At 34.0% G+C, this 27,422-nt stretch overlaps 1 protein-coding gene across 19 annotated transcripts in view; it reads left to right on the top strand.

Annotated features, from left to right (window-relative positions):
* The window catches only part of PARD3B (par-3 family cell polarity regulator beta), a 1,143,268-nt gene that overhangs the window by 743,090 nt on the left and 372,756 nt on the right, over positions 1 to 27,422 (top strand). For all 19 annotated transcript variants that reach the window (XM_077154793.1, XM_077154795.1, XM_077154796.1 and 16 more), the window contains one exon: positions 3,486 to 3,601. In XM_077154793.1, the coding sequence (XP_077010908.1) occupies positions 3,486 to 3,601 (116 nt within the window). The remainder of the gene's footprint in view (positions 1 to 3,485; positions 3,602 to 27,422) is intronic.

The following is a 27,422-nucleotide window of genomic DNA, read 5'->3' on the forward strand; positions in this document are numbered from 1 at the left end:
AATGAATATGATTGCTGAATCATTAAATTGATATCTTTTAGTCTCAGTATCTTAGAGCAGCTAGAAGTAAAAACCTAAAATTGTGAATTGTAACCATGCTAAACTCTGAAATATATTCTACAACTAATTGGGGTGCTGTGCTTTGAAATTTATTGCTTTTATTTATATGTGTTATTTAAAGAAAAGGAGGAATATAACAGAGAAGACAGAATTTAACAATTAAGTATGACTGCTGCATCATTATTCTGATATTTCTGTTGGTCTCCAGTGTCTTGGAACAACTAGGAAAAAAATGATAATTTGTGGAACTGTTACCCATACCAAACTTTAAAATCTGCTCTACAACTACTTGTTAAAATGTACTTGGAAATTCACTGATTTTTTTGTATGTATGTTCTATTTAACAACAAAAAACATTAAAAAAAAAAAAAGCAGAGAAACTACCAAACCAAAGTAAGGTTACTGTTGATATCATTACCAAATAAAGGAGAATACATACATACATATATATATATATATATATATATATATATATATGTATGTATTAATAACAAAAATAAAGAGATAAATATGTAACTGATCCCTGGATAAGAATGGCATGTTATACAAATATGCAGTGGCATAAAAGAGGCAAAACTGATGGACTCAACTACATAAAGACAAGAAACAAATTCAAAACAGGTCTGCAACAGTTGACAGGCAGCTGTTACTATAGAAAGAGCATTTGCAAATGAAGAAAATATCTGTGCATACTATTACAAAAAAAGGCAAAAATAATGAAAAGACAATTCTCATGAAAAAGTTAGATATCTAAAATGCCTCTCTATTTATTAAGCTTTCAAAGAAATGCAATTTAAATGTGAAATATTTATTAATGGCAAATTAACAAAGATGTGTGAGTGCTCCGTTATCCAGTGCTGGTGGGCATGTGTTGGGATTAAATATTCTGGAAATAAAAATGACTTTGTTCTAGTTTGCTAGCTGCCAGAATGCAATATACCAGAAACGGAATGGCTTTTAAAAGGGGTTATTTAATGAGTTGCTAGTTTACGGTTCTAAGGCCGAGAAAATGTCCCCATGACAACAAGTCTATAGTAATGTCCAATCAAAGGCATCCAGGGAAAGATACCTTGGTTCAAGAAGGCTGATGAAGTTCAGGGTTTCTCTCTCATCTGGAAAGACACATGGTGAACACGGTCAGGGTTCCTCTCTCATCTGGAAGGGCACATGGCAAATACAGCATCATCTGCTAGCTTTCTCTCCTGGCTTCCTATTTCATGAAGCTCCCCGGGAGGCACTTTCCTTCTTCATCTCCAAAGGTTGCTGGCTCGTGGACTCTGCATCGTGGTGCTGCAGCATTCTCTGCTCTCTCTGAGTCTCTCATTCTCCAAAATGTTTCCTCTTTTATAGGACTCCAGTAAACCAATCAATACCCACCGAAATGGGTGGAGACATGTCGTCCCTTAATCCAGTTTAACAACCATTCTTGACTAAACCACATCAACCAGGGAGATGATCTCATTACAGTTTCAAATATACAGTATTGAATAGGGACGATTCTACCTTTATGAAATGGGATTTATATTAAAACATGGCTTTTCTTAGGGGGCATACTTGCTTTCAAACCAACACAGACTTCATAGAAAAAAAAACTTCAAAATTGATTATCTTCCTTGGTCCAGTACTCCTTACTCTTAAGAATCTAGTCTAAATAAGAAATATTGAGAAAATTTAAGCATTTATTTTTTCATAATATTGAAAATGTAAAGACAACCATATTGTCTACACAAAGGCAAACAGTAAAATAAATTCTGATATATAGTCATGAAATATCAGGTGGACAACAAAGTTATTTGCAAGAAATATTATTGATGTGGAAAGATGATTTCAGTATAATGGTGAGTGGAGAATTACAAATATAAAATGCCCTCATAATCTCAACTGTCTAAAATGACATACATAATAGAAATGTCTCTAAGGAAGGTAGGAAAAACTAATAGTGCTTATTTGAATGAATGATTATAAACAATTTTATGTTCTCTTTTAAAATCAATTTTGTGATCACAGATTTTTTTATTAAGAGACCATATTGCCTTATTATCAGTAAAATAATTGAATAAATCTTTACTTAAAAAAAAACACAGTGAGATACTGTTTCACACTGACTAGAATGACTGCTGTTAAAAAAAATGGAAAATAAGTGTTGGAGATGATGGGGAGAAATGCAGACATTCATTCAATGCTGGCGACAGTGTAAAATGGTGCAGCTGCTCTGGAAGGCAATTTGGTGGTTCCTCAGAAAGCTAAATAGAAAGTTATCATGTGACCTGGCAATCCCACTACTATGAATATACCCAAAAGAACCAAAAACAAGGACTCAGATATTTGCATGCTGATATTCATAGTGGCATTATTCACAATTGCCAAAGGATAGAAGCAACCCAAGTATCCATCAACTGATGAATGGATAAATAAAATATGGTATATACATACAATGGAATATTATTCAGCTGTGAAAAGGAATGAAGTCCTGATACTTACAACAACATGGATGAGCCTGGAAAACATCATACTGAGTGAAATAAGCCAGCCACAAAAGGACAGATACTGTATGATCTCACATATCTGAAACAATTTGAATAAGCATACTCATAGAGTCAGAATCTAGAATATAGGTTACCACCGGATGGGGTGGGGATAGGAAATGGGATTAAGGCTTAAAATGTACAGGGTTCCTATTTGGAATGATGGAAATGTTTAGGTAATGGATTTTAGTGATGGTAGCACAACATTGGGAACAGAATTAACATCACTGAAATATATATCCAAATGTGATTAAACGGGGAAATGTTAGATTGTGTATTTGGTAACAGAATAAATATTGCCAAAAATCTGTGGAATTAAGTTAAACCATGGACATTAGTTAATGTTAAAATTGTAAAAATATGCTTTTCTTCATCACATTTTTTTCGTCAATTCTAACAGATATTTCACACCACCAATTACAGGGTGTTTGTGGAGGGGTGGTATATCGAGCCATGTATTTTATGTATAATTGTTCTGTAAATCTACAACTTTTATAATAAAAAAAAATCTGAAAATGACTTCAATGACCATCAATAGTATTAAATTCTGCTATATTCTTTACAAAGCCATTAAAAACAATATAACCATATTATTTAACTATGTCTGCAAGATATTGTTCTATACAACGTATTGTATAGAAACAGAGCAGATGTGTATCATGAACCCATGTCTATTATGAAGGTCAAACTAAAATAATTTGCGTAGTAATATCTAAAAGATTCATTGCTTTTTAAAAACTATATTGTTTGAATTTTTACCTGCAAAATGTTATCATTTTTTCATAATCAGAATATTCACTAAAGTTCATTGCAATTTGCATAAAAAAATGAGTACCATTTCCTTTTTTAAAAAAGATTCTATACTAAACATAAACACTAGTGTATGGCTTTTTTCCACAGCCCTGGAGTGGATTCCACGGTCTATTTTACAGATCAGCACATCAACTTCAGATCTGTGACACCAGCCAGGCAGCCTGAATCAATTAATCTGAAAGCCTCGAAAAGCATGGACCTTGGTAAGTGAGGGTGAGGTGACATCCGGGTCAATTAGCCAGCCTAAGCCCATCCATCTTCCTGAATGTCCAGTTTTTGTTCCTGAAACTGAAACTTCAGGGAGCAAGAAGTGCTGAGGCCTGGAGGAGGGGATAATGGTCATCTTATCTTCCTGTCTCCTCCACACATTTAATTACAATTACCATTTTTTTAAAAGAAAGATACATGAATTATTTTTATAAAGTGGCCCATAAAATTTCCTCCCTTTATAAGTCAGAAAAATATGATTTCTTCTCAAAGATCTAAATGATGTAAGCATCTTGATTATTTACCTTCCTTTGCATTTTCACAGTTGCTTCTGCCAGTGCCACCTTGTTTTTTATATAAACGTACCTGTTGCAGGACTCAGGAAGATAATGTGATTAAATGAATTCCCTCCCACAGTGTTTCCCACCCTTCTCTTCTTCTGCACAATATGAGATGGATAGGGATGGAGCACTGGAGAAGATGAATAATTTTGAATGCCCACTTCCAAATCTTGTAATACTGGTTTGCAAGAATGAGAGGGTTCAACGACCCTGCGTCAGTGCCTGAGCTACCTCATGTTGGTTCTGAGCCCCACATGGAATTAATGGGTAACTCAGCTGCCAGGGCAGAGCGAGGGCCCCTGCCAGCCTTCATGCTTGAGAGTGAGGACCTCCACACACACACACACACACACACACACACACACACACACACACACCTGAGTTCCTGAGACATGCACACACACACACACACACACACACACACACACACACACACACACACCTGAGTTCCTGAGACATGGAACTCTGGCAGATGTCTTAATACCCAAGAACATTGCTGCCCTCCCACAGGCTCTTGGAGAGAGAGCTATTAGAGAAGACTGTGGGTACGTAATAAATTCTCAGCAAAATAGTCACTGCGTCCTGAAGGCTCACAGCCCAAGCTTTGCATTTTTTTCCCTCAAGACATATTGCATATTTCATTAGTTGCAACAAGAAAATAGGATAATCAAAACTGTGTGCTTCATAAAACAATCTAAGTAGTGCTTATTTGTTACTTATTTACAGGAGTTCAGAAAAATGTTCAATCATGATGAAACAAGAGAAATTGATTCTATTTTCTATAAATTAACTAGATCACTGGATGCATTTGATCTAATCACCTATAGTGAGAGACATAGAAAACCTCAACAAGGAAACTGTCTCGTGCACTTGTCAGAAAAGAATATTTTCTGAAGCGTGAACCTTTCACAAACCAAAGAAATAAGACATTATAATGACTTAGTTTTTACTAATAATTTAAGGAACAATTTATGTTGTAGAGTTTTTGATGAACATTCCTTATTCTGTCTTTCCAGTTTCTCTATAAGGAAGATGAATGGATGAAAATGTTCTTAATTTGAGGGGCACAGATATATTGTTGCTTTCCTCATTTAATTTTTTAAAATATCGCTGATGTGATTATAAAAAGACCCCTGCAATATGGGGGGGGGGACTTTTTTAAGAGAAAAAAAGATAATATCAAATCCATTAAAAAAAAACCATACACACACACCTAGGGCATATCCAGTTGTATTTCAGTTTATATTTTATGATACTGAAAACTTTATTTTGAGTTTTCCTTTAAATTGAAGTTGCCTTTGCAAAATATGTGTGGTTTGCAATCACCTATTGCATTTTATTGTACTTATACCATGATTGACAGCAATAGTGGTAATATTTATTTAATTTACAGCTTTGGGTAGCTCATGAACTATTTTCTCTAGGCCATAAATAATAAAATAAAAGCACTGGCTAAAATACATTATACAGAAGAAACATTGAATAGCATGTTGTAAACTAGTTTTTAAAGAAACCATCAAGGTTCTGCCCCTTCCAGGAAGGGCCATTTTAAATCCAACAGTCTTGTAGAAAGCTTTCAGGAACTAAGAAAATAATATATTTTCTAAAACAGTTGGTGACTTTACTTATTGAAATAATCTTCAGCAGGGTCAAGATCCCATTCTTTAAAAAGTAAAACTAAAAAACAAGAACAAAACCCTGAGGCATTTAGGTTTCATTCCAAATTAATGATATTTCACTGTTTTTGAGGCAGGAAAATAGCAATTTCATGTGGTTCCAACTAAAATTAAGAAAAGAAAGCTATTAATATGCAGTTTATACTGAATATTCCTGCTTCATAAAATCTGTGGGAGTCCTCAAAGCTAAAGTGTTCCACCAGGACCTTCTCTGTTTCCCTTTTTTTCTGCCGAGCCTAAGCTAATATTTTAACTTATATATTACTAATTCATTGTTCAATATATTCAAACTATTTTAAAGGTGAGTGGGTTTCAATTATTTATTCTCAATTGTGTTTCCAAAGACAAACAATTCTTACTATGACAAACAAAGTTTCCTCATCTGTATCTCCTTTCCCTATTTCCCAGACACAAGCATGGTTTTAAAATAATTTGTTATGCATATCCTTCTAGAAAGCACTCAACCTACCTACGTGTGATTTGCTCCAGCTATCTGTGTAAATCCATGCCACATGCAATTTTTAAAATAATAGTTGCATAGTGTTAAATTATATGTATGAATCTTGATTTACAGTTTACTTTTTCTTTGCTTTTTATGGAAGTTGGTGTTATTTGAGTTTGTTTTTTGTTTTGTTTTGTTTTGTTTTGAAGGGGGGTTGTTCACTTGCATTTCTTATTCTGCAAGTTACATATTTATACCCTTAATGATATTTGTCTGTTTTTGAGGTGGGAAAATAGCAATTTCATATGGTTCCAACTAGAAATTAACAATGCAAAAAGAAAGCTTCTGTTACTGAACAGTTTTTCTCTTTCTTCCTCATGATATTGTTATGTATGTTGCAAATAATTTCTTGCAATCTATTCATTGTCTTTTTAATTTGATTATGATATCATTTACCATTAAGAAAAAAGGTTTTAGTCTTATAGTCAGATATTTCCATCTTTCTTTTGTGATTTTTGAAATTTGTATGTATCTCATTGATTTTCTTGTAGTACTTTTAAAGACTTTTTTAAAAAGCATATGAAGTGGGAAAATTTTTCTCCATGTGAATGGGCAAATTATTAATAGTACTTATTAATTTTGCCATCCTATCTCTTTAATATGGAATGCTGTTGTATCAAATACTAAATTCCCTTTCTTCTGTATAGTGTATTTTAGCCATGCACAAGTTGGTTTCTGGGCTTGCTGTTCTATTAATATAATAGTCTATTCTCATATCAGCCTCACTCTAAATCATCATGCTATTGTATTGTATTTTGCTAGCTTATATGACAGTGATCCTGTGACATTTCTTCCCTTTTTTCTCACATGCATTTATTCTCCCACATCAACTTTTTCTTTAGAAACAAATTATCGAGATGATTCTATAGATTAAACAGAAATGCCTCAACTGTGTATGTCCATCCATTAATTATGACATTTGGTGTCGGTTTCTATTAGAGACTGCGTATTAAGTACAAATAAGTTCCTTTGTACTTCTAGCTCCCATGAAAGTTTTATATTTGTTCCTTTTTAAAAATCCATAATAGAGGTTGGACTTTAGAAAATTGAGTTTAAGGATCTATCGAGGGTGAGCATATGTATTTTGTCCTTTATTCCATTAATGTATCTAGTCACATTAATAGATTCCCCAATATTAAACATTTAACTTTTTTAATAGCTCTAAATTATTTTCTACACTTGAAAAGTTACCCATTTGTTTAACTACAGACTGTGTATTAAACCCTTCTAGAAGTGAGTAATACATAATCTATGTCCTTTAAAATGTAGGTGTAAAACTGATTATCATCTCACTCAATGTTTTTAATTCTTATATAGCCATTATATATTTTCTTTGGAGAATATTCTACTTTACTGTTTTGTGGATACTTTTGCCAGCAGGCATGCGGTCGCATTTAAGTCGATTCATATGCGATTAAAATAATGAGTGAAAGGAAAGATTTACATTTAAATAATTGGATGTAACTGTGCTATTTAAAGGGGTTAGAGTTCCATTGAAGAGACAGGAAAGATACTTCTGGACTTTCCAGAAAATCCATCTTTTCTTACTAATTGTAGACTTTCCTCTATTTATTTAAATTACCAGAATTACTATGTTCAGTCTGGATCCCTTAATTTGTTCATAATTGAGCTTGTGTGGGTGTTGAGTTAGAAGCTCTCAGGAGCTGAATAACACAGCTGCCTCTTTGGCCTTTGGCATAGGGTTTTCCCCCAAAGAACTGCCCTTGTTGGCAGGATGCCAGGAAGTTACATTCAAAGACTTTTTGATGAGGCGTAAAAATCTTTACTTTCCAGGCCTGGTGTTTTATGACCAAGTAATACTGTTCAGAATTAGTCTGAATTATTCAGAGGATGGTATTTAAGTATTTGGGGTCCTTCCTTGACCTAATCTAGAGCCCCTTTCAAAGTTAAGTTTGAAACCTTAGTTCCCACAAGATTTTTTTTTTTTTTGACAGTTTTCTCTCCTCTTTCAAATGGGCCTCCTCACTCCCATTTCAAGAAGGGTGTTCTGTAACATGGTTAAGGGCTGAAGGAGCAGTGCAGTTGGAAGATACTGGCCAGCTGTCCTGCTTCTGTTAAATGAGAGGAAATGAGCTTAAAGTGATGTATGGGGCATTTAGACAAAATTTTAGGAAGTTTCCTGACAATGAAGATTACTAATATTCTGTGTCTTGTAGTTTCTTAAAAATGTTTGTGTCTTGAATAGCTCTTTGTAAAAGCAAGAGGATAAATTGATCAGTAGATTTTTTTTCATGATCTGTGATTTAGCGATTTTATTTCCCATCAGTTGCTTTTTCAAAATTTTTTAAATTAGGAAATGTTTGTAGAAATCTAATGTTGGAGTAATTCAACTGATACATCAACAAAGGTAAATATTTAGATCACATTTTAAATATAGTACTTTTATACCTGTCAGACATCCCTCTCTGCTCTAATATCAGATTAAAGATATACAAGAAAAAGTTAGCCTCATTCTAATATTTTAAAACTTTCTTTTAAACTTATTTGTGTATAGTGAAATATTTCCATATGCAAAAATCAAGAAGACTGAATAATACATAGGAGAATTTTTATAAAAACTGCATATTCTGATAACTGATACTGAGTTTTTAATTAAATTCAGAAATTGCTGTTAATACATATTTTAAATATATCTATATTCATAGATATTCTTTCTTTTCCATCAAAAAGTAATACCTCTAAAGATGGTGAAAGCTCTGTTAGGTACTTCTGTTTTGATAAAACTTTGACTAAAACAAAACAAAACAAAAGCAAAACCTGATTGGTAAAGAAGAATTAATGGTAATATTTAAATAAATGTATCCGTTTACCATTTATAATATATGAGGAGGAGTTCAGGATCTACTCAGATGCATGCCCTAAGCTTCAGGAAGTCAAAATTAGAAAGTGCAGAGAATTTTATTCAATCATTAAACAAACACTTATTGAGTACCTACTATATACTAGAAGTATACTGAACACAAGTGATGCAATGGTAAGTGGGAGAATTAGTGCATGCTGCATGTGCCTAGATTGAAATCCTAAAAGGAAATGAAAGCTGAAGAGTTAAATCTTTCCAAAAGGAAATTCCGACATTATAATGATAACTTATCTCAGAGAGGAAGAAAAGAGAGAAACATCTGAAGACACTAGTATGGCTGCTTGAAGAACTCACTGATAACCTTGGCTATGTAAAACAAGAGGAAAAGAGAAGCAAATAGTCTTCTAAAAGAACAGATGCAGGAAGGGCTAAACAGCTGCATGAGATCAGGCTTGCAAAACCTAATAATAACAGTTAGATAACCAAGCTATTTTTAGAGCATGAAAGAAGAAAGTGGGTGAGGTAGCCCATTGTTAACTGTACCTAACAGATGTCATGTGGAAAGCAGAGCCCTTCAGTTCCTGTGTCGATTTTATCTTTATGCAACCAGAGAATGATGTTCAAACTGGAAAATCATGGCTGCCGGGGAATGGCAGTCTAGAGAATTTATATATCTGCACACTAAAAGGATTGTGATTATGAAGTGGCTGTCCCAGGTCATTAGAAATTAGGAAGTACTGTACTTGGCTCCTCTTCTTGTGTTTTAGTAAAACTCCACATGATTTGATGAAGACTGGATGAATGAATGTGATTTGCATTAACAAATGACGGCATTCTTACCAAACTTTAAGTAGACACAAATTTCAGACAGTTGGTTAAGATGTTAGATGACAGAACTAGGGTTCAAATAATTTCTCTAGAATTGAAGTTAGTCTGTAAAAATAATGTATTCATCAAGGAGGCATTTATTGAATTCCTTCTATGCCAGGCAGTATCATGGGTAAATAAGACAAAGTCCCCACCCTTATGGTGTTTTATTCTAATGGAATAAAGTTGTATACAAAGGAATAAATAATAATATTTCAGATAAAGATGATTTCTCTGAAGCCAAATTCAGGTGGATACAATGATTAAGGTGTAGGAGGTTCTTTAGGAAGGACCGTGAAAAATAAACGTAATATTCTAAGAAGTCAGGTTTTAAAAAGTTCGGTTGTTCAAATATAGTATTTAGAAGACTTGGTATAAAATGTATTGAAGAAGATCTTTGGATTGTAGTTGTTTGCCTGACGTGGCAACTCCCAAAGCTAGTCAGTGTTTTCAGATCACAGGGGTAATTACCCTTGTCTGTTCGTAACACATCTGGAATATTATAGTTAATTCTAGATACAGTATTTCACTAGTGGCAAAGATAATGTCAAATGCATCCAGATATTGTTGAGAGGCCTAGAAATCACATCAGATGAAAAACAATTGAAAGAAGTAAAGATTTTGCCCAGAAGACTGATAACTTAAGAGGCATGTTTTCATGGCGAATGTAGAAAAACTCAAATCTATTTAAAATTGAATTCACACCCCAAATAAGTCAGGCAATGATAGTCACATCAGAAGTCACACTAAACTTACAAGCTTTGAAATCTGGGAAGAGAATAGTGGTGAAAAAGTGAATTCTGGTTTGTAGCATGTTTGGTATTAGAGAAAATATTAAATACATAAATGAAAATAGTCCCTGAAGTCTGAGAAGCAAAATTTACCAAAATTATGGAAAGGGAATATAGTATACTTTTAAGCATTTGATAAAAGATGCACTTTTTTTATTAGTGTATCTTCATATGTTTATATGCTTACTATGACCACACATTTAATAACTAAAGTGAGGTGAGTAGTTGAAAACAAGTTAAGTGAGTTCAGAGAAATTTCACATTGGGGTGAGGCTCAATTATTAATTAGAATTTGGTGGGAAAAGAAAAAATATTAAGGGAACCTTAGAATAACTACTGTGACAGGGTCCAAAGCAGGCATCTTTTAAGACATTTAGAAAGCCAACATTTGGATTAACTAAAATTTAACATATCATTAAATTTTAGATACTGGCTACATGTAAAAACAAAAAATATATAGATTAATGTTAATACTGACTGCATTATGGAGATGAGGATTACTTCTCTATACCTATTGTACTATTGCATCATTATAGCAGGAACAGGAGAACAATGCAGATTCCATTTAAAATTAATTAGAGTAACTATTTCAAATGGAAGCAAAGGCATAAAAATAGTCCTTTATGTAAAAGACATGCTTGTCTCCCTATAAGTCCATATGGATTCATTTCTCCCGCTTTATTTTCTATATTCTCTAAGAAATATATTTTTGGGAAGAATTTGACATAGCGTTCATTACTACTAATAATTGGAAAATGGTGTTTTTGTGTAGAAATTGTACTTTATACTAATTTCTATGTTTCTAGACTTGTCTCATCGTTGTGAAACATTCCATCCCACCCCATAAATAAATGCTTTCAAATGTCTTAAACATAGTTGCTCTCATTTACTGTTTGTTGCATGAATTAATAGAGGCACAACTCTCTCAGATGCCCCCTAACCACAGACCCCCCCAAAAAAAATTGTTTTGAAGCAAAGGATTAAAGAGGACAATCTTATATAAAAGCACTTTACCTGATCCTAGAATATAAGGGAGTCAGTCAGTGATCTCAACAATCTTAGCGGTCACTGAGAACAACGTCAGTATTATCAGAGGGAAGCCTCTGCTTCTCCAACAAGTGTTTTCTTGCAGTTGATGGTTGATATAAATTGTCAGTATAAGTACATTCTCAAGTAAGTATTGTGAAATGCTGGGAAGGAGGTTACCTAAAATTTATATGTAGAACTTTAATTGACTCATGGAGTTACAAATGGTTGCCATGCCATTTTTCACTAAAAGTTTATTTTATATATATTTTATATACAGTTTAAAGAAAATAGGTATTTTTATATATTTTTAAGAAAATATGTATTTTTATATATTTTTAAGAAAATATGGTTTTATATATTTTCACTAAGATTTTAATTTTATATATTTTTAAGCCTATAGTGGAATTTTAAAATTCAGACTGGAAGGGAAACTCAGTGCTCAATTTCCCCACGAGTGACATAAAGAAAACTATAAAGTTTCAAGGTGATCGCATCTGAACCTTGAACAGTGATAGTCTGCCAATAACAAATCCATGCAGATTTTTATTAAATTGTCCTCTGTATCCTTAAAGCAAATGTGTGTTCTGATGGGAAATCATGACCCTTCTAGAACTGAAATATTCTGGACTTCTCTTCAAATTTGGTGTATTACATGGAGTGCTTTCTTCAGTATATTTGTTCACCGCAGTTGAGGCACTACATCCCAGATACCAAGCCAAACATTAATCATTTCTTCTTGCTTGTCTTTGTTTCCTAAACCATCTTTATTTCTGTTCCTACTTAAATGAAATTCTTGGTTCCCTTTTAAAGAGCTTCTGCACTAATATAAACATCTCTTCATAAAAATATGAAGCTAAGGAAGCTATTCAAAGATGGAACAAAATACTTAAATCTTTGTGAATACAAACCAAATCCATTTTAATTGTTTTGAAGTGAAAGTACAGTTAACTGAAGATATTATATGTAAATATATATTTATATGTATATATTATATATAAATTTATATTTACATTTATAATTATATATAAATACATAATTTCATGTAATAATAGTAATATAATATATACTACATATGTTAAGTGAAGTTTGGTAGTTTCGCAGTTATCTCTGCTGAATGGTATTCTGAGTGATAAAAATTTGTTATTGGAAATACTGTGCAGAGATTAAAACAACTGTAGAGAAGTTGAAGTTCCCATCAACTTTTAGGTGTGGTATTTGTAATTTTTTTCCTTAAAAGGTGAAATATCCTTAATCTTGCATATATATATATATATGTATGTGTGTGTGTATATATATAAAATCTCCATTTTGTTATATTTTAGTTTTCCCCAAAGGTGAATTATTGAACATACACTTTTAAATTTGTGTTCTTTAAGAACACAAGAAATCAAGGCTAAATGTTATTGTCTATGTCTTTGCTTCTTATCATGACCTTTTAATTTTAAAGTTTGTACCTTGAATATATGTAGCATTATTTGCCTAATATTATATTATTTGGCCTGAGAGGTTGTTTCCAACTTTTCACTCTTAGAAATAGCAACACGTACAACCTTCTAATGTATAAATCTTTATAAACAATCATGATTATTTCATCATGTAAATTTCTATAATTCCTCAGCCAAATTTTATAAACTTGAAAATGGTCATTTTTATTTTACTTTTTACTTTGGGGTCAAACATTTTTCCATATATTTATTGATTTTTATTTTCTACTGTGAATCATCAGAGCTTGTCCTCTGTTAAGGGTACAAATTTCTAAATTAAATATCACTTTTTGGATATAAAGTATTATTCTCCATTAAAGGTCAAAGCTCAGCTCTTGCTCTGGGGAAGAAGGATATTTTGCTTTCACTTTCCTGAAGCCAAGTGCATTACTGGCTCCAAAGCATGTATTAATTAATGCATGTATCTTTTATTAAATGCTTGGAAAAATGTTTAGCTAAACATATAGGGATGTTTCGTTTTAAACAGATGCAGAGTGAACTCAGACTTATTTCCTCATAAACAAATCCTTAACGTAGGTCAAATTCATCTTCTGAAAATAGTTTCTTTTTAGTTCTTCATTGGAACGCTAAAATTACTCCACTCTATAGATAGAGGGCCTGGCTGCAAAGCATATTAGTACAAAGCCTGGTGTCATCTTAAATAGCTACTCTATTCATAAGACTGAAAAGTGGTCTGCAATTTGAAAATAAAATTTCAATTTTGTGTAAAATCCGTCCATCCGTCTAACCACTGATTGATTCATTCATTCATTCACTAAACAAACATTTATTGAGTGCTTCCTCTGTACTATTTTAAGTAACTGAGATATGTTAGTGACGATAGATAACAATATCTTGTTTCTGTGTCTTACCTTGTGCTAGAAATATTCTCAGAACAAAGCTTGACAGATTAGGGACATAAATGGTAATAACAAAATAAGTTGACACCAAGGAAGACATTTAGTATGACAAACACAAAGGTCTATGAACTGTGGAAAGAACAGACATAACTGAAAAAGCTAATGTGTCAATACCAACTTGGTTTCAAGTGTGCATAAGAAAAGGTAACCAGGAACTGTCCAACGATGGCATAAAAATGAAAACGAATAGAGATCAACTTGGAAATTGACTAATCAAGAGTGATAGTTTCAAATGAACTGGGAATAAGTTGATCTACCCTCTGCTGATCCAGGAACTAGCTGGCTTAATCTTCACCCTCTGCAGAATTATTTTGAAAGAATAATGAAAGCCTGCAAAGGTTTCACCTGAAATTCCTTAAAAATAAAACAAATGCATACCAAGGAATCGGAAAACATTTAGCCTATTTACCAAATTTGGAAATAATTCCAGTAGCATTTAAATTGAGTGAAAAAAAAAGTTATGCTAGAGATCTTTCATTTTATATTTTAGTAAATCAGTGGCTGCCGATTTACTAAAATCGGCACAGGTTAAAACTGTGTTAAAAGCACAGGTTAATTATCCCTGTGCTTTGTCTGGATCCGAGAAGATCAGGGGCAAATTACAAGTAAGGTGGATAGTCCACTACCTATAGACTAAAGGATGTATTTGTTAATATAAAATGCATGCATTTAAATATTTAATAATCACAAATTATATCATATAAAATAGAATGTCTTTATTAATATAAAAGTAGGTGTTTACAGAAACGTAATTGGAACTTAATGGTTTGAATGTCTTAAGTAGCGACTTGAACAATATAGTAAAGAATGATACAGTAAATTTGTGAAATGTTGAGTTAAAAAGAAAGTTAACAGCCATCTTAAATATAGAACATTCCACAACCTTTAATGTATTTTATGTGTATTGTCAGTTTAAGAGTTTCCATGGATCTCCAAGATAGAATATATACAGTGTTTCCCAAAGGTATCTCATCACAGAACTGTTTAGTGTAGACCATCTCACAGGACTAGTGCTTTTAGAAATGCCCTTGGCAAAGAGAAGATGTGAGTATGTTTATGAAGTTTAGAGATAATGTGCAACAGTCTGAGAAGGCGAGAGACGGACTGCCAGCAAGCTGGGACATGTGGAACAATGCTGTGATGCAGATTACAACCTGACAGAGAATCTCTAGGGTGGAAAAGTGTCCTTAGTCACTGAATAAGTAGGAATAAACTGTAGAGCAGATTGAGAGAACAAGGCTATAATTAAGCATGAATTAACCATGGACTGTAATGACAAACTCTGTCTGACTGCGGTGCACTATGCCCCATAAAGCACATATACGGTAAGTGGCACTGATACCTTACTGAATGTCTGAGGCTAAAAACCAGTGACTTTCCCTTATATAGAATAAAAATATCAGATGCCTCAACCAAATGTTCAAAGTAGTGATCATGCCTATAAAACTAGTATATGAAGAGGAAAACCAGGTAAAGCATTGGTAGAAACTCTAATTCTATTAGCTGACGTATTTTGAGTGCTTACTATCTTCCAGGCACCGTATTTCATACAGCAGTTCTATTGCCATTTTACAGATGGTGCGACCAGGTTTAAAGAGACTGACTTGTGTAAGGAGATATAGTTAATATAGAATGGAGCAGGGGTTTGAACTCAGTCCCAACTAACTTTGATGTCTGGGCTCCAAACCACTAGGCTTTTCCATTTCAAGTGAAACATATTAATTTCCCAGTCTTAACTGCAAAAAGGGAAGACTCATTCTCTCTTCACTTCTGTTAAAATTCTTTCATTCAGGACCCACTCAAGTCTAGCCCTTTTCCAGATAATTGTCATTTTCTTTCCCAACTCATTCTCTCAATTCCTATAACAAGGACCATGGGTACAAATAATTTTAATATGAAACATATACTTTGGATACCTACTGAGGGAGAATGTTTTTTTCCCACTCCAATCAGATTGCAAGCCTCTAGAGATGCATAACTTTTATGCCTCTGCATACCCCTCCCCCCTCACTGCTTAGCATGTGTAGTTGCTTGGTAAATCCTGGAGGGAGAGGTGAGTGGATGGATGGATGTGGATAAATGGGTGGGTGGGTAGATGGCTGGATAGATACATGCATGAATGGATGCATGCATGTATGGGTAGTATTAGAGTATTCTGTCTGCAATTCCAGAAACCCCATTGATCTCCAAGGTTGATTTGACTGAAATTAATAAATAGGCGGGTTCCCCTTTCATAATCAAATGAATGAATGAATAGGTGAGTAAAAGTGCAAGCACACGAATAAATGAATAAAGTGCAAAATTTCAATAGTAAAATAGAATAAATATAAAGATATTTTAGGAGTGTGCCAAATATAGCACCCACACTCATTTTCACTTACCCATGCTAGTTTTGTCCTTTGGTGTTTGTGAAAGATTCTCAAAAGATGGACATGTTTAAGGAAACAATTAAAACACAGGAAATATAGAGAGCCCAGGACCTCAATTTCATTACAGTCACTTATAGAAGAGTGAAAGCATTTGTTTAAAACTTAAGAGCTGTAGGCTTTATTTCCTAATTGGAGGAATCTATGAATAAATTAGGCAATCACTTGACATAATTGATTTAGATCATGTGAATTCACTTGTGCTGCAAGAGAGGATTAATTAGATCGAATTGTTTTAGCCCCTCCTACTCATCTGTTCTATCATGGGCATTTTTTTTTCCCTTTGTATTCCTCTATACCTTCCTTTTCTCAAGTAATATATATTTGTATTCATATTATTTAATTTTCATTTATAACTTTTACCTTTTTTGTAGCATTAGAAAAAGTTGAAAAGATAATGTTCTGTGGCAAAAAGAAAATAATGCATCCTTCTTATTTATGAATCCAATTTTCATTTTCCATGAATTTGTTTTCACAAGGATAGCATATTCTGTGCATAAACCTAGTACCATGGGAATTATATTCAAAACATGCCTGAACTTCTTGCTTTTACCTACAGCAACATGAGATTGAATTATATTAGAAGGGAGCAATTTTGTTTTATATTCCTTGTGGCAAACAACATGTAAGCTGAATATTTAAAGATTTTGCCACCTTGGGTCACACAGTATTTAGTAGATATGACAAATATCCAAATATCCAAAAATTATACAAAAAAAAATCCCAAATCAGTGTACACAGTTGACTCATATTGAAAATATATTCTACATAGTTTAAATTCTCGGTACAAACTTATTACAGCTTCATAATTTACATAAATTTTTATCCACAAAGCCATTTTTGTGTTTAGGTTTAATCAGTATAATAATGCAAGTGCAATCTATCTACAACAGCCTCCTTTGGTGGAAAAAAAAGCACAATTTTTTTTTTAAATTCTATAGTCATATGACCTGATGTATACAGTGCCCAGAATAGCTGCTTGATATTGGTAGATATATATTGGTTAACTCTTAAATGAGCTATATTAACTAATCTTTTAGATATCTAAATCTGTATCCTTCTTTTAAAAAATCATACATAAAGGGCTTTTCTATAATCAAGCCATATTTTTTATATACTGTTAGGCTGAAACTGTTTAACAAAGTTGTTAAAGACAAGAATTTCTAAAGTCATCTCAGTCAAATTGTCTATCCCACTGGTGATATATATGACATGCTTCATCATGGATTGGGAATATCATAGCCATGAAAGAAAGTGATAGTCTTAAACAGTTGTTCAATATGTCATCACCATGTATTTTTCCAAGCATGTTTTAGAAGGCTCATTTTGAAAATAGAATTCTAGTATATAAGAGAAATACTTAGAGAAGCTAATGTGAGAGAAAAGATTTTTTTTTCTTAAGTTGGTGAAGATATTTGCTATGGTTAATATATTCAAAACTTAGGGTTGGCTTTAGATTGCATTGTTCCTTTTTTTTAAGCCAGCAGCATGGTGAAAAGTTAATCAGTTTGGGAAATCCAACAGTCTTAAAACAGAATTGAGGGATACTACTTTAATCATCACTCCCTACTATCCATCTGTTATTTATTGTTCAAGAAAATAAAGGAATAATTATAAAATGCATGATAAAGGATTACTATTTTTAATGTGTGTGGCACTCTTATAAATTATTAGAAAATAACTATTTCAATACAAAGCTGGAAAATTATGTGACCAGGTGATTCATAAATGAAAAAATTCAAATGACCAATAAATGTAAGATATATTCAACCTTACAATAATTCAAGAAATTGAATTATTTGCAAACATTGGAAAATCCTGAAATACATATGTCCCGATGTCACAATACATGGTTTTCGGGTATTTAAGTTGATGCTACTGTAAGACAATGTGATCATCGTATAATACTGCTTAACACTATTTGCTTTTTACCCATTAATGACATTTCTAGGAATTATTCTAGCAAAATAAGTAAAAGATTTGACCAAGATTTAAATATAAGGATTTTTCACTATAGTGTACTTAATTTTCCAGCTATTAGGGGTTAGTGAAACTATACCATATTAATCTAATAGATATAATAGATTATTATGCAGCTAAAAAATCTTCAGACTGGGCGGGCCGCGGTGGCTCAGCGGGCAAAGTGCTTGCCTGCTATGCCGGAGGACCTCGGTTCGATTCCCGGCCCCAGCCCATGTAACAAAAACGGAGAAACAAAATACAATAAAACAAGAAAATGTTTAAAAGATGTTTCCCTTTCTTCCTCCCTTCCTTCCTTCTATCCTTCCTTCCTTCTCTCTGTCTTTCCTTTAAAAAAAAAAAAAAAAAAAAAAAAAAAAAAATCTTCAGACTAATTAAATGAAAAATGTTAATGATAAGTTGTCAGTTGAAAAAAGCAGAATCTACAGTTACATTTGTGTGTATGCGTACATATATAAAGACTAGAAGGAAATTCAGCAAAATTTTAATATTGCTTTTCTCTTTGCAGCAGTTACATGGATAATTTTTACATTATTATTTATTCCTTTTTATATTTACATGATTATTTATATCACTCCTTTATAGTTCCCATCCATGACAAATGTTAGAATAAAATAAATTAGAAATATTAAATAATTTTAAAATAGAATGAAAAGGCAGGTTATCCTGTCCATGATAATAAAAAAATGGGCATATTTAACTAGAAGAAAAACTTGGGGGAGGAGGGAGACAGAGGGAGAGAAGCGGGTAGTAGGATATATTGACTGATTCATATCATTGAGGGACTATCACCTGGAACAGAAGGGAAGAGAAGAATATTTATGGAGTAGAATAATAACCTGTTTATTAATGTTACAGACTGAGTTCAGATTGACACAGAAAGTTACTAATTAACAATTAATATGTAGTGAGAGGAAGACATTCTGCTGAAATGCTCAGAGAACTCTGTTAATAGTGGTATAATAAACAGGGGGTTATTAATCTCATATTTGACATCTGAATGGGGCCAATTTAGTTGCTCAATGAAGTGATCAGAGACCTGGACTCCTTTTCTTTTTCCACTCTGCCATTCATTGCTCTCTGGTTTTTGCCCTCATATTTGTTACATAAGAGTTTTCAGATGGCTGCTCTGTTTTCAACAACCATACCCACATTTGGGTCAAAAAAGAAGACAGAAGGAACAGAAGGCAAAAGGGTATGACAACAGTCTCCATTGACATCAGGCAATCCAATATTATCCAAAAATCTGTCTTGTAAACTTGCACTTGTATCTTATTGGCTAAAGCTGTCACATGTCACCTATCTTTTAGAAAATAGCTAGGGAGGAAGGGGTGACCTGGCCAGCCAGTCGACAGTGCCTGCCAGTGCTACCATGTAAAGCTGTGAGCTTCTGCTTAATTGGATGCATCCAGAGGTACAAAGAGAGCTCTGCATGAGTTGGGGAAATGTACTGAGTTCCTGTAGATCTTAGTCTTTAGGGAATATTATTCTAGTCCTATTTTAATGGAATTATAGGATGAGTAAAAAAGTGATCTAAGAGCAATGTCCTGATTCTCTATCCAGTGAAGGTCAAGGAGAATCAATAATATTTAGGCTGGAGCAGAGGATGAGCAGAGTTGCTTTATATAATGATGGTGTTGATTTTTAAACCAGAGAATTTAGCAAAGGAACAATATTTAGGATTATTTTCCAGATGGAAAAAACACATGAACGAATTATTTGTTTTCTTCTTAGTGACCCTGAAGCATTGTTTTTAAACTTTTTTATGTCCGGAATTGTAACGTGTCTGGTTGAATTGGGCAAAGATTCTCCCACCAAGGGAGGCCAGTTTGTCACTGTAGATCCTGGGCCAAGAAGCTGTGAGCTTTAAAGGAGCCTACTAAAGTGCCTGAGAGGTGGGAAAAAATCTTGACTGCAAAGTATAAACATAAAACCAGAAATCTGAAACTAATAAAGCTTATTTAAATACTCCTGAAATGTAACACCACGTCATTTTAAAAATCTTTTTTCTTTATTCATTATATATTTTTTATTACTAGAGAAGTTATGGCTTACAGACTAATCATGCATAAAATACTGGATTCCCACATACCACCCTATTATTAACACCTTGCATTGGTGTGAAACATTTGTTACATTTGATAATAGCACATTCATATCATTGTACTATTAAACATAGCCCATGGTTTAACTTAATGTTCGCTGTTTGTATAGTCCCATGAATTTATTTTTAATTCTGTTACCATATATAACAACTCTGGAATATGTATCTGAGTGTGTGTAAAAGGAGCAGTGTTAGAATTGATATCTTAACACTGGTTAGTCTTCCAATCAGTGAGCATGGAATGTCCTCCCATTTATATCGTTCTTATTGACTTCTTTTAGCAATCCGTTATAGTTTTCTCTATACAAGTCCTTTATATCTTTGGTTAGGTCTGTGTCTAGATATTTGATTCTTTTTGTTGCTATTGTAAATGGATTTTTTCCTTGATTTCTTCTTCTAATCACTGCTAGTATATAGAAACACTTCTGATTTGGGGGTGTTGATCTTGTATCCCACCACTTCCTGGACTTATTTATCTGCTGGAGCTTTGTGGTGGATTTTTCAGGATTTTCTAAATATAGGGTCATGTTATCTACAAACAGGAAAAGTTTTACTTTGTCCTTTCCAATTTGGATGGCTTTTATTCCTTTTTCTTGGCTAATTCCTCTGGCTAATACTTCCAGTACAATGCTGAATAGTAAGTAGTAGGCCTGGTGTTCTTGTCCTGATCTTGGGGGGGAAAAGCTTTGGTCGTTCACCATTGAGTCTGATATTAGTGGTGGATTTTTCATATATGCCCTTTATCATGTTGAGGAGGTTTCCTTCTATTCCTAGTTTTCTAAGTGTTTTAATCAAGAAGTGGAATGGACTTTGTCAAACGCCTTTTCTCTGTCCGTTGAGATGATCATAGGTATTTTATTCCTTCATTCTGTTAGTCCTATCTAAGTTTCATTAAAGGCTATGCTTAGAATTCATTAAAATGTCATTATTTTTTAAAGTAATTTGTATTTTGAGGTTTGTCTCACTCACAAGAATTTCTAGATATACACAGATTGCTAAAAATCTATTGATAATTGAATTATGTTTAAAAATATTTTTAGAAAAGGGAGGGGAATAGGAGGAGATTCACAAAGATGCAGCCAATTATTTTTATTTTTCTCTTCCTTCATAAGCCTCTGTGGTCTCCAAAAAATACCTGGTCTAAGAAGAAGTTATTAAAAAATTGTTCCCTTGGAAATCACTTTGGACTCTAGGTGTAGTAACTATCAATTTTTCTTATTAATGCTTTCCCTTTAGCCTAACCTTGTTCAAAGTTCTTAATATACCTCAATACATTACCCCCTTCCAAAAAAGAAAGTGGGTCTTTAATATATATGTTTAATTGTCAGTTCTGCATTAAGGAGCCTAATTTAAGTGAGAGCATCTCAGATATCAATATAAAATACCAGACCATTTCACTGAAGTGTGCAGAACTTTGTACATCCCATTTAAGTGAAAGGTTGTCTACTCTGAGTTGGAGAGACAGCTCATAAAACCCCAAAGTTAATATTCTCTAATAAACAATGAGTCTGGATGACAACTTTTCAAAATCTATTACATACTAGGAGCCCTGGTTTTGCACAGCTTGCATATTAAACAGATGATAGTAGATCCTAGACAGAAATATAGATGGAATTATATACTTCAACTCATGCCAAAAGAGAAACCTTTTCATAGCACTTATTGCAGCCAAGAACAGAAAAATGCAATCCCCAGCTAGAAGCAAGGTGCCAAAATTAATTCATGCAAGAATAAAATGGGTTGGCACCTTAATGTGAAGTCCATAAGCTCTAGGGGAAATGCACATGAAAATACTGGGAAGTTTTGTGTTACTAGGTCTTTAGGGTTATAGTTTAATTTAAGGCTGCCCAGTTAACTCTGCAATAATAAAAATGAGTGATCAGAGAGTATGTTTTCACCCATCAACCATCTTACATAAATGCCAAGAGAGCAGTGATGGTTTTCAGTAACATAAGCTCTCCGCATACCTTAGATGTAGCAGGATTACTTGTTAAATTCATAGGTAACACACAGCTTGGTAGGTTACCTACTAATGCTTTGGATGACAGAATCAGGATTCAAAAAGATCTCAGCAGAGAGAGCTGATGAGCTGCAATTCAGAAGATTAAATTTAATAGGGATAAATGTAAATTCCTACACTTGGGTTCATAAAAGAGCAACCATCTCCTGTCTTTTCTCAATTCGATCCATTTTCCGAAACTGCAGCTTGTGTGATCTTTTGAAACAAATCTCATCATGTCAGTTTCTTGTTGAAAATCCCTTAACAGCTTTCCTTTGCTCTGAGAATAAAGACAAAATGCATTAAAATGATTTTCAAGGCCCTCCGTGACTGGCCCGTTCCATTCACTTCCACCCAGCCTCTCACCACTCTCCCTTTATGCTGGACACGCCAGCTGTATGGACTATCTTTTGGTCCTACCTGTGACACCTGCTCTTTGGGCTTTCATACTTTTCTCTGTCCAAAACACATTTTCACCCTTCCCTATACACCTCTAGGTCTTAACCTAAAGCTTTCAAGAAGGTCCAAACTCTAGACAAAGTTGTTTCCTCTTTATTTATTTCGACACTCCTTGATTATCCTTTTTTCATTCGGTAAATATTTTTTGAGCATCTGCTATGTGCCAGACATTGTCCTAAGCCCTGAGGATAAAGGAATGAACAAAATAAAGTCATATACACATGAAGTTCACATTATAGTGGAAGAGATAACAGGCAGTGATAAGTATTATAAAAAATGAAACAGGAAGAGGAGAGAGTGTGATGGAGAGCTGGGCTTGAGGGGCTCTAATTTTGGTAAGGTGGCCAGTGAGTGTCTCACAGATGGGGCAACTTTTATGGAAACCTGGATGAAAGGCTGGAGAAATGAGCTATGCTGTTATCTGGGAGAACATTGCTAGAAGCAGGGGGAAGAGCATATTCCAAAACCCTGAGGAGAAGCTTGGCATGTTTGAGGAGCTACAGTGAGGCTAGAGTGAATGAAGTTCAGTGAGTCAGGGGCAGCCCAGGTGGAGCTTGAAGGCCACAGTGATCATCTGGATTTTATCCAAATGTGTTTGGGAGGTTTTAAGTAAGAGATGTGTGTGATAAGATTTTTTGTTTGTTTTAGAAGCACTACATGGCTTCTGTGTGGAAAATAGATTAAAAGGAGTAAGTGCAAAATCCCAGAGATCAAACAGGGGTTATTATGTCTGTCAAGGTGAGAGATGAAGGTAGCTTCGGCCAGGAGAGTTTATTAACACTTGTCACAATTTGTTTGTGATTACTTGTGTGATATAAATCCTGCCAGTGCAGGGATCGTGACTGTCTTTCTCACCTCCGTAATCCAAGCTCTTAGCATGGTGCGTGACATATCACTGGACCTCCCTAAATATTTGTTGACTGAAGAAGACCTAGCTCAGTGGTAGTTGATGCAAAAAGGTCCTTGGGGGTTCTGGTTGATTGCACACTTGACAAGTCAGCAGTACCTCCATTCAGATGCCAAAAAAGCTAGTGCTATCTTAAGTAACATTAAAAATCTGGAGAGAAGAGTGAAAGAGTGTGATGTGAGTCCCAGGGCACTCTATGCTACTTCTTCTACATCTAGACTATTAACCCAACCCATGTACCATATTTTCCTTCTGTCACCATCGGGGCCTTCTCCCCCTGCTCCTCCTCTCTGTTCTCCTGTCCTCCTTCCTCTGCCCATCCTCCTCTTTATTTTTTTTCTGTTAATGGCATCGCTCAGTCACACAGACCAAATGCTTTGGATTCATCTGATTCTTTCTGCTGCTTCATTCACATGTTCAATCAATAAATTCTCAACGGTGTCACATAGATTTAGATTTACACACACCCCCCCTTTTCCCTACTCTGACACCATCTGAACAGTGATCCATGCCTGCCATTTCTAACCTAATAACAGAGCTTCAAAATATATGAGACAGAAACTCATAGAATGACATGGAGAAATAGGCAGATCTTAAGGTTATAGTTAAAAATTTCAGCATTCTCAATAATTGATAGAACAAGTAAACAAAAAAAAAAATTATAAAGCTATAGAAGACTTGAACAACTCCATCGACCAGCTTGACCTAATAAAGGTTTAGAGAACACTCCACCCAGCAATAGAAGATACTGATGATTTTTAAGTGCACTTTTAACATTTAACAAGATAGGCCATATTTTGGACTATAAAACAAGCCTTAAACACTTTAAAAGCTTTCAGATATACAAAGTATATTCTCTTAATAAATGGAATTAAATTAGAAATCAATAGCAAAATACCTCTGGCAGATCCACAAATATTTGGAAAATAAATAGTATACTTCTTAACCCACTGATCATAGAAAAAACCAAAAGGGAAGTTATAAAGTATTTTGAACTGAAGAAAAATGAAAACACTACAAATCAAACTTTGTGGGATGCCACCAAAAAGCATAATTTATAACACTAAACTATATTAGAAAAAGATCTCAGATCGACTACCTTAGCTGTCATTTTAAGAAAACAGAAAAAGTAATTTCAATCCAGATTAAGCACAAGACAGGAAATAAAACTCAGAGCAGAAATCACTGATTTCTGCTGGATTCACTGATTTCCAGTGGGCTGGAAAAAAACTAAAGAAAATCAGTTGAAGCCAAAGGCTGGTATTTTGGGAAAGTCAATAAAAGTGATAAAGCTTTAACTCATTTGATAAGAAAAGACAGAAAGCACACGCTAATGTTATTTGGAATGAGAGGAGACACCGTACAGATTCTATAAATATTAAAAAAACAATAAGGCAATTATTATGAACAATAATTTTGACAACTAGGATGAAATGGACACTTTTCTTCAAAACATACTACCAGAGCTTGGCAAGAAATAGGTAATCTGAATAATACTTTAGCTATGAAAGAAACTGAATTACAGTTGTTTTTTTTTTTTTTTTAAATGCCTTCCTACCTAAGACTCGGAGTAGGAGTTCTATAGGTCTGAAAGTCAGCACTGCCACATGCAATAGCTGTAAGAGAAATTGGAAAAAAGACCAGGCTTCAGTTAGAGGTAAGAATAAAGCCAATCAGGTCAGGATTAAGGTAATTCAGAATACAGGGGTAAGGAGGACATTGTATTTTACAACTTCACCTACTCTGTGAGACCAAAGAAAGAGAGAGGTTTGTTTTGTCCAAAACCTAAGTTTTCTGTAGCACGTAATCTAACTCAATCTGTCTGGATAGATCATTTAAACAACCTAAACAGATGGAGCTGAGAATGGAAGTGAGGGTTTGTAATTATGTGCAGCTTAATGGTTATGCCTAAGAGTTACTTCCAGAAGATGTCTTTTGATGCTCAGATGTAGCTTCTCTCTCTGAGCCCAACTCTGTAAGTTAAAATCATTACTCTCCCTGCTACATGGGACATGACATCTGGGGGTAAAAGTTTCCCTGGCAAAGTGAGAGATGACTCCCAGGGGTGAACCTGGCCCTGGCACTGTGGGATCCGCAATGCCATCCTGACCAAGAGCAGGAAAAGAATTTTAGCAAATAATATATCGGTGGCTGAGAGAGTTCAGATAGAGTTGAGAGGCTACTTTGAAGGCTACTGTTACGCAAGCTTCAACTAGATTTTGCTATTTACCATGGTTTGCCAAATCCCAACCAAAACCATTCCTGCCAACCTTAAAGAACACCTAGGGATTTATTTACCTGAAGTTCTACAAAGGTTCCATTAATTTCCAAAAACCTACAACCTCCAGATGGGTACCTAGGCCAAATAAGCCCTGAACCCAGAGGGTCAAGGCTCTCCAGAATATCAGCTAGTTCCATCTCTGATTCCCATATTATCAACAGCCCTTTCCAACATGAAAAATTTAGAATGAGCATAGCCCAAATACCCTAAAAATTGGAAGAAAGGTCACAGGAGAAGGTGGCGCTATAAGAGAGAAGATAGGATTTAACAAATAAGTATGATTGCTGAATCATTATATTGATTTTTTTTTTTTTTAGTCTCTAGTGTCTCGAAACAGAAGGAAAAACCTAAAATTGTGAAACTGTAACCCATAGCAAACTCTGAAATCTGTTCTATAGCTGATACGGTGTGCTTTGAAATTTACTACTTTTTTGTATATATGTTATTTTTCACACACACACACAAAAAATACCTTTCTATAAAAAAAACTCCAAGTCCACATGGCTTCACTGGTGACTTCTACCAAGCATTTTATGAAGAAAGAATACCAATTCAACAGAAACTCTTCCAAAATAATTTCAGCTCATTTTGTGTGTCCATCATTACAAGGATACCAAAGCCAAACAGAGACATTTGAACAAAGGAAAACTTCAGATTGATATTCCTCATGAACATAAGTTCAAAATCCTTTAAATTTTTTTGAAAATTAAACCCAAGTCTATTGAAAAAAAAAAAAATAATAATATATCATGGCCAATTGAGGTTTATAACCAGAATGCAAGGTTGATTTGCTATTTGAAAATCAACCATTATAATTCACACAGTAACAGACTAAAAAAGAAAAAACATCTGAGCGCAATAATAGATGCAGGAAAGCATGACAGAATCCAATATCATTAAGTGGAAGAAAAAAAAATTATTTGGGGACAAATTTGTGATACAATCATATAAAGAAAAGCAAGAAGTGCATGAATAAAATTCAGGATCGTGGCTGTTACTGCGCCAGGAGGGAAAGAACTGGGATTGCAGTACAACATCTTGGAACATCAAAGGTAAAATAATAATTTTTTTCTTAAATCCCAGTTGATTTTGTTGTCTCTTACACTGTACATGTATTTTACAAATAGTTTAGTGAGCCGATATTTAATAAAAGCACTTTTAAAGTTAATTATGGGGGAGGGAGGTGCTGAAATAATCATATTATAGAAAAGCATAGCTTCTATTTACAGA

The sequence above is a fragment of the Tamandua tetradactyla genome, chromosome 3 (genome assembly GCF_023851605.1).
Source record: "Tamandua tetradactyla isolate mTamTet1 chromosome 3, mTamTet1.pri, whole genome shotgun sequence".
NCBI classification, from domain to species: Eukaryota; Metazoa; Chordata; class Mammalia; order Pilosa; family Myrmecophagidae; genus Tamandua; species Tamandua tetradactyla.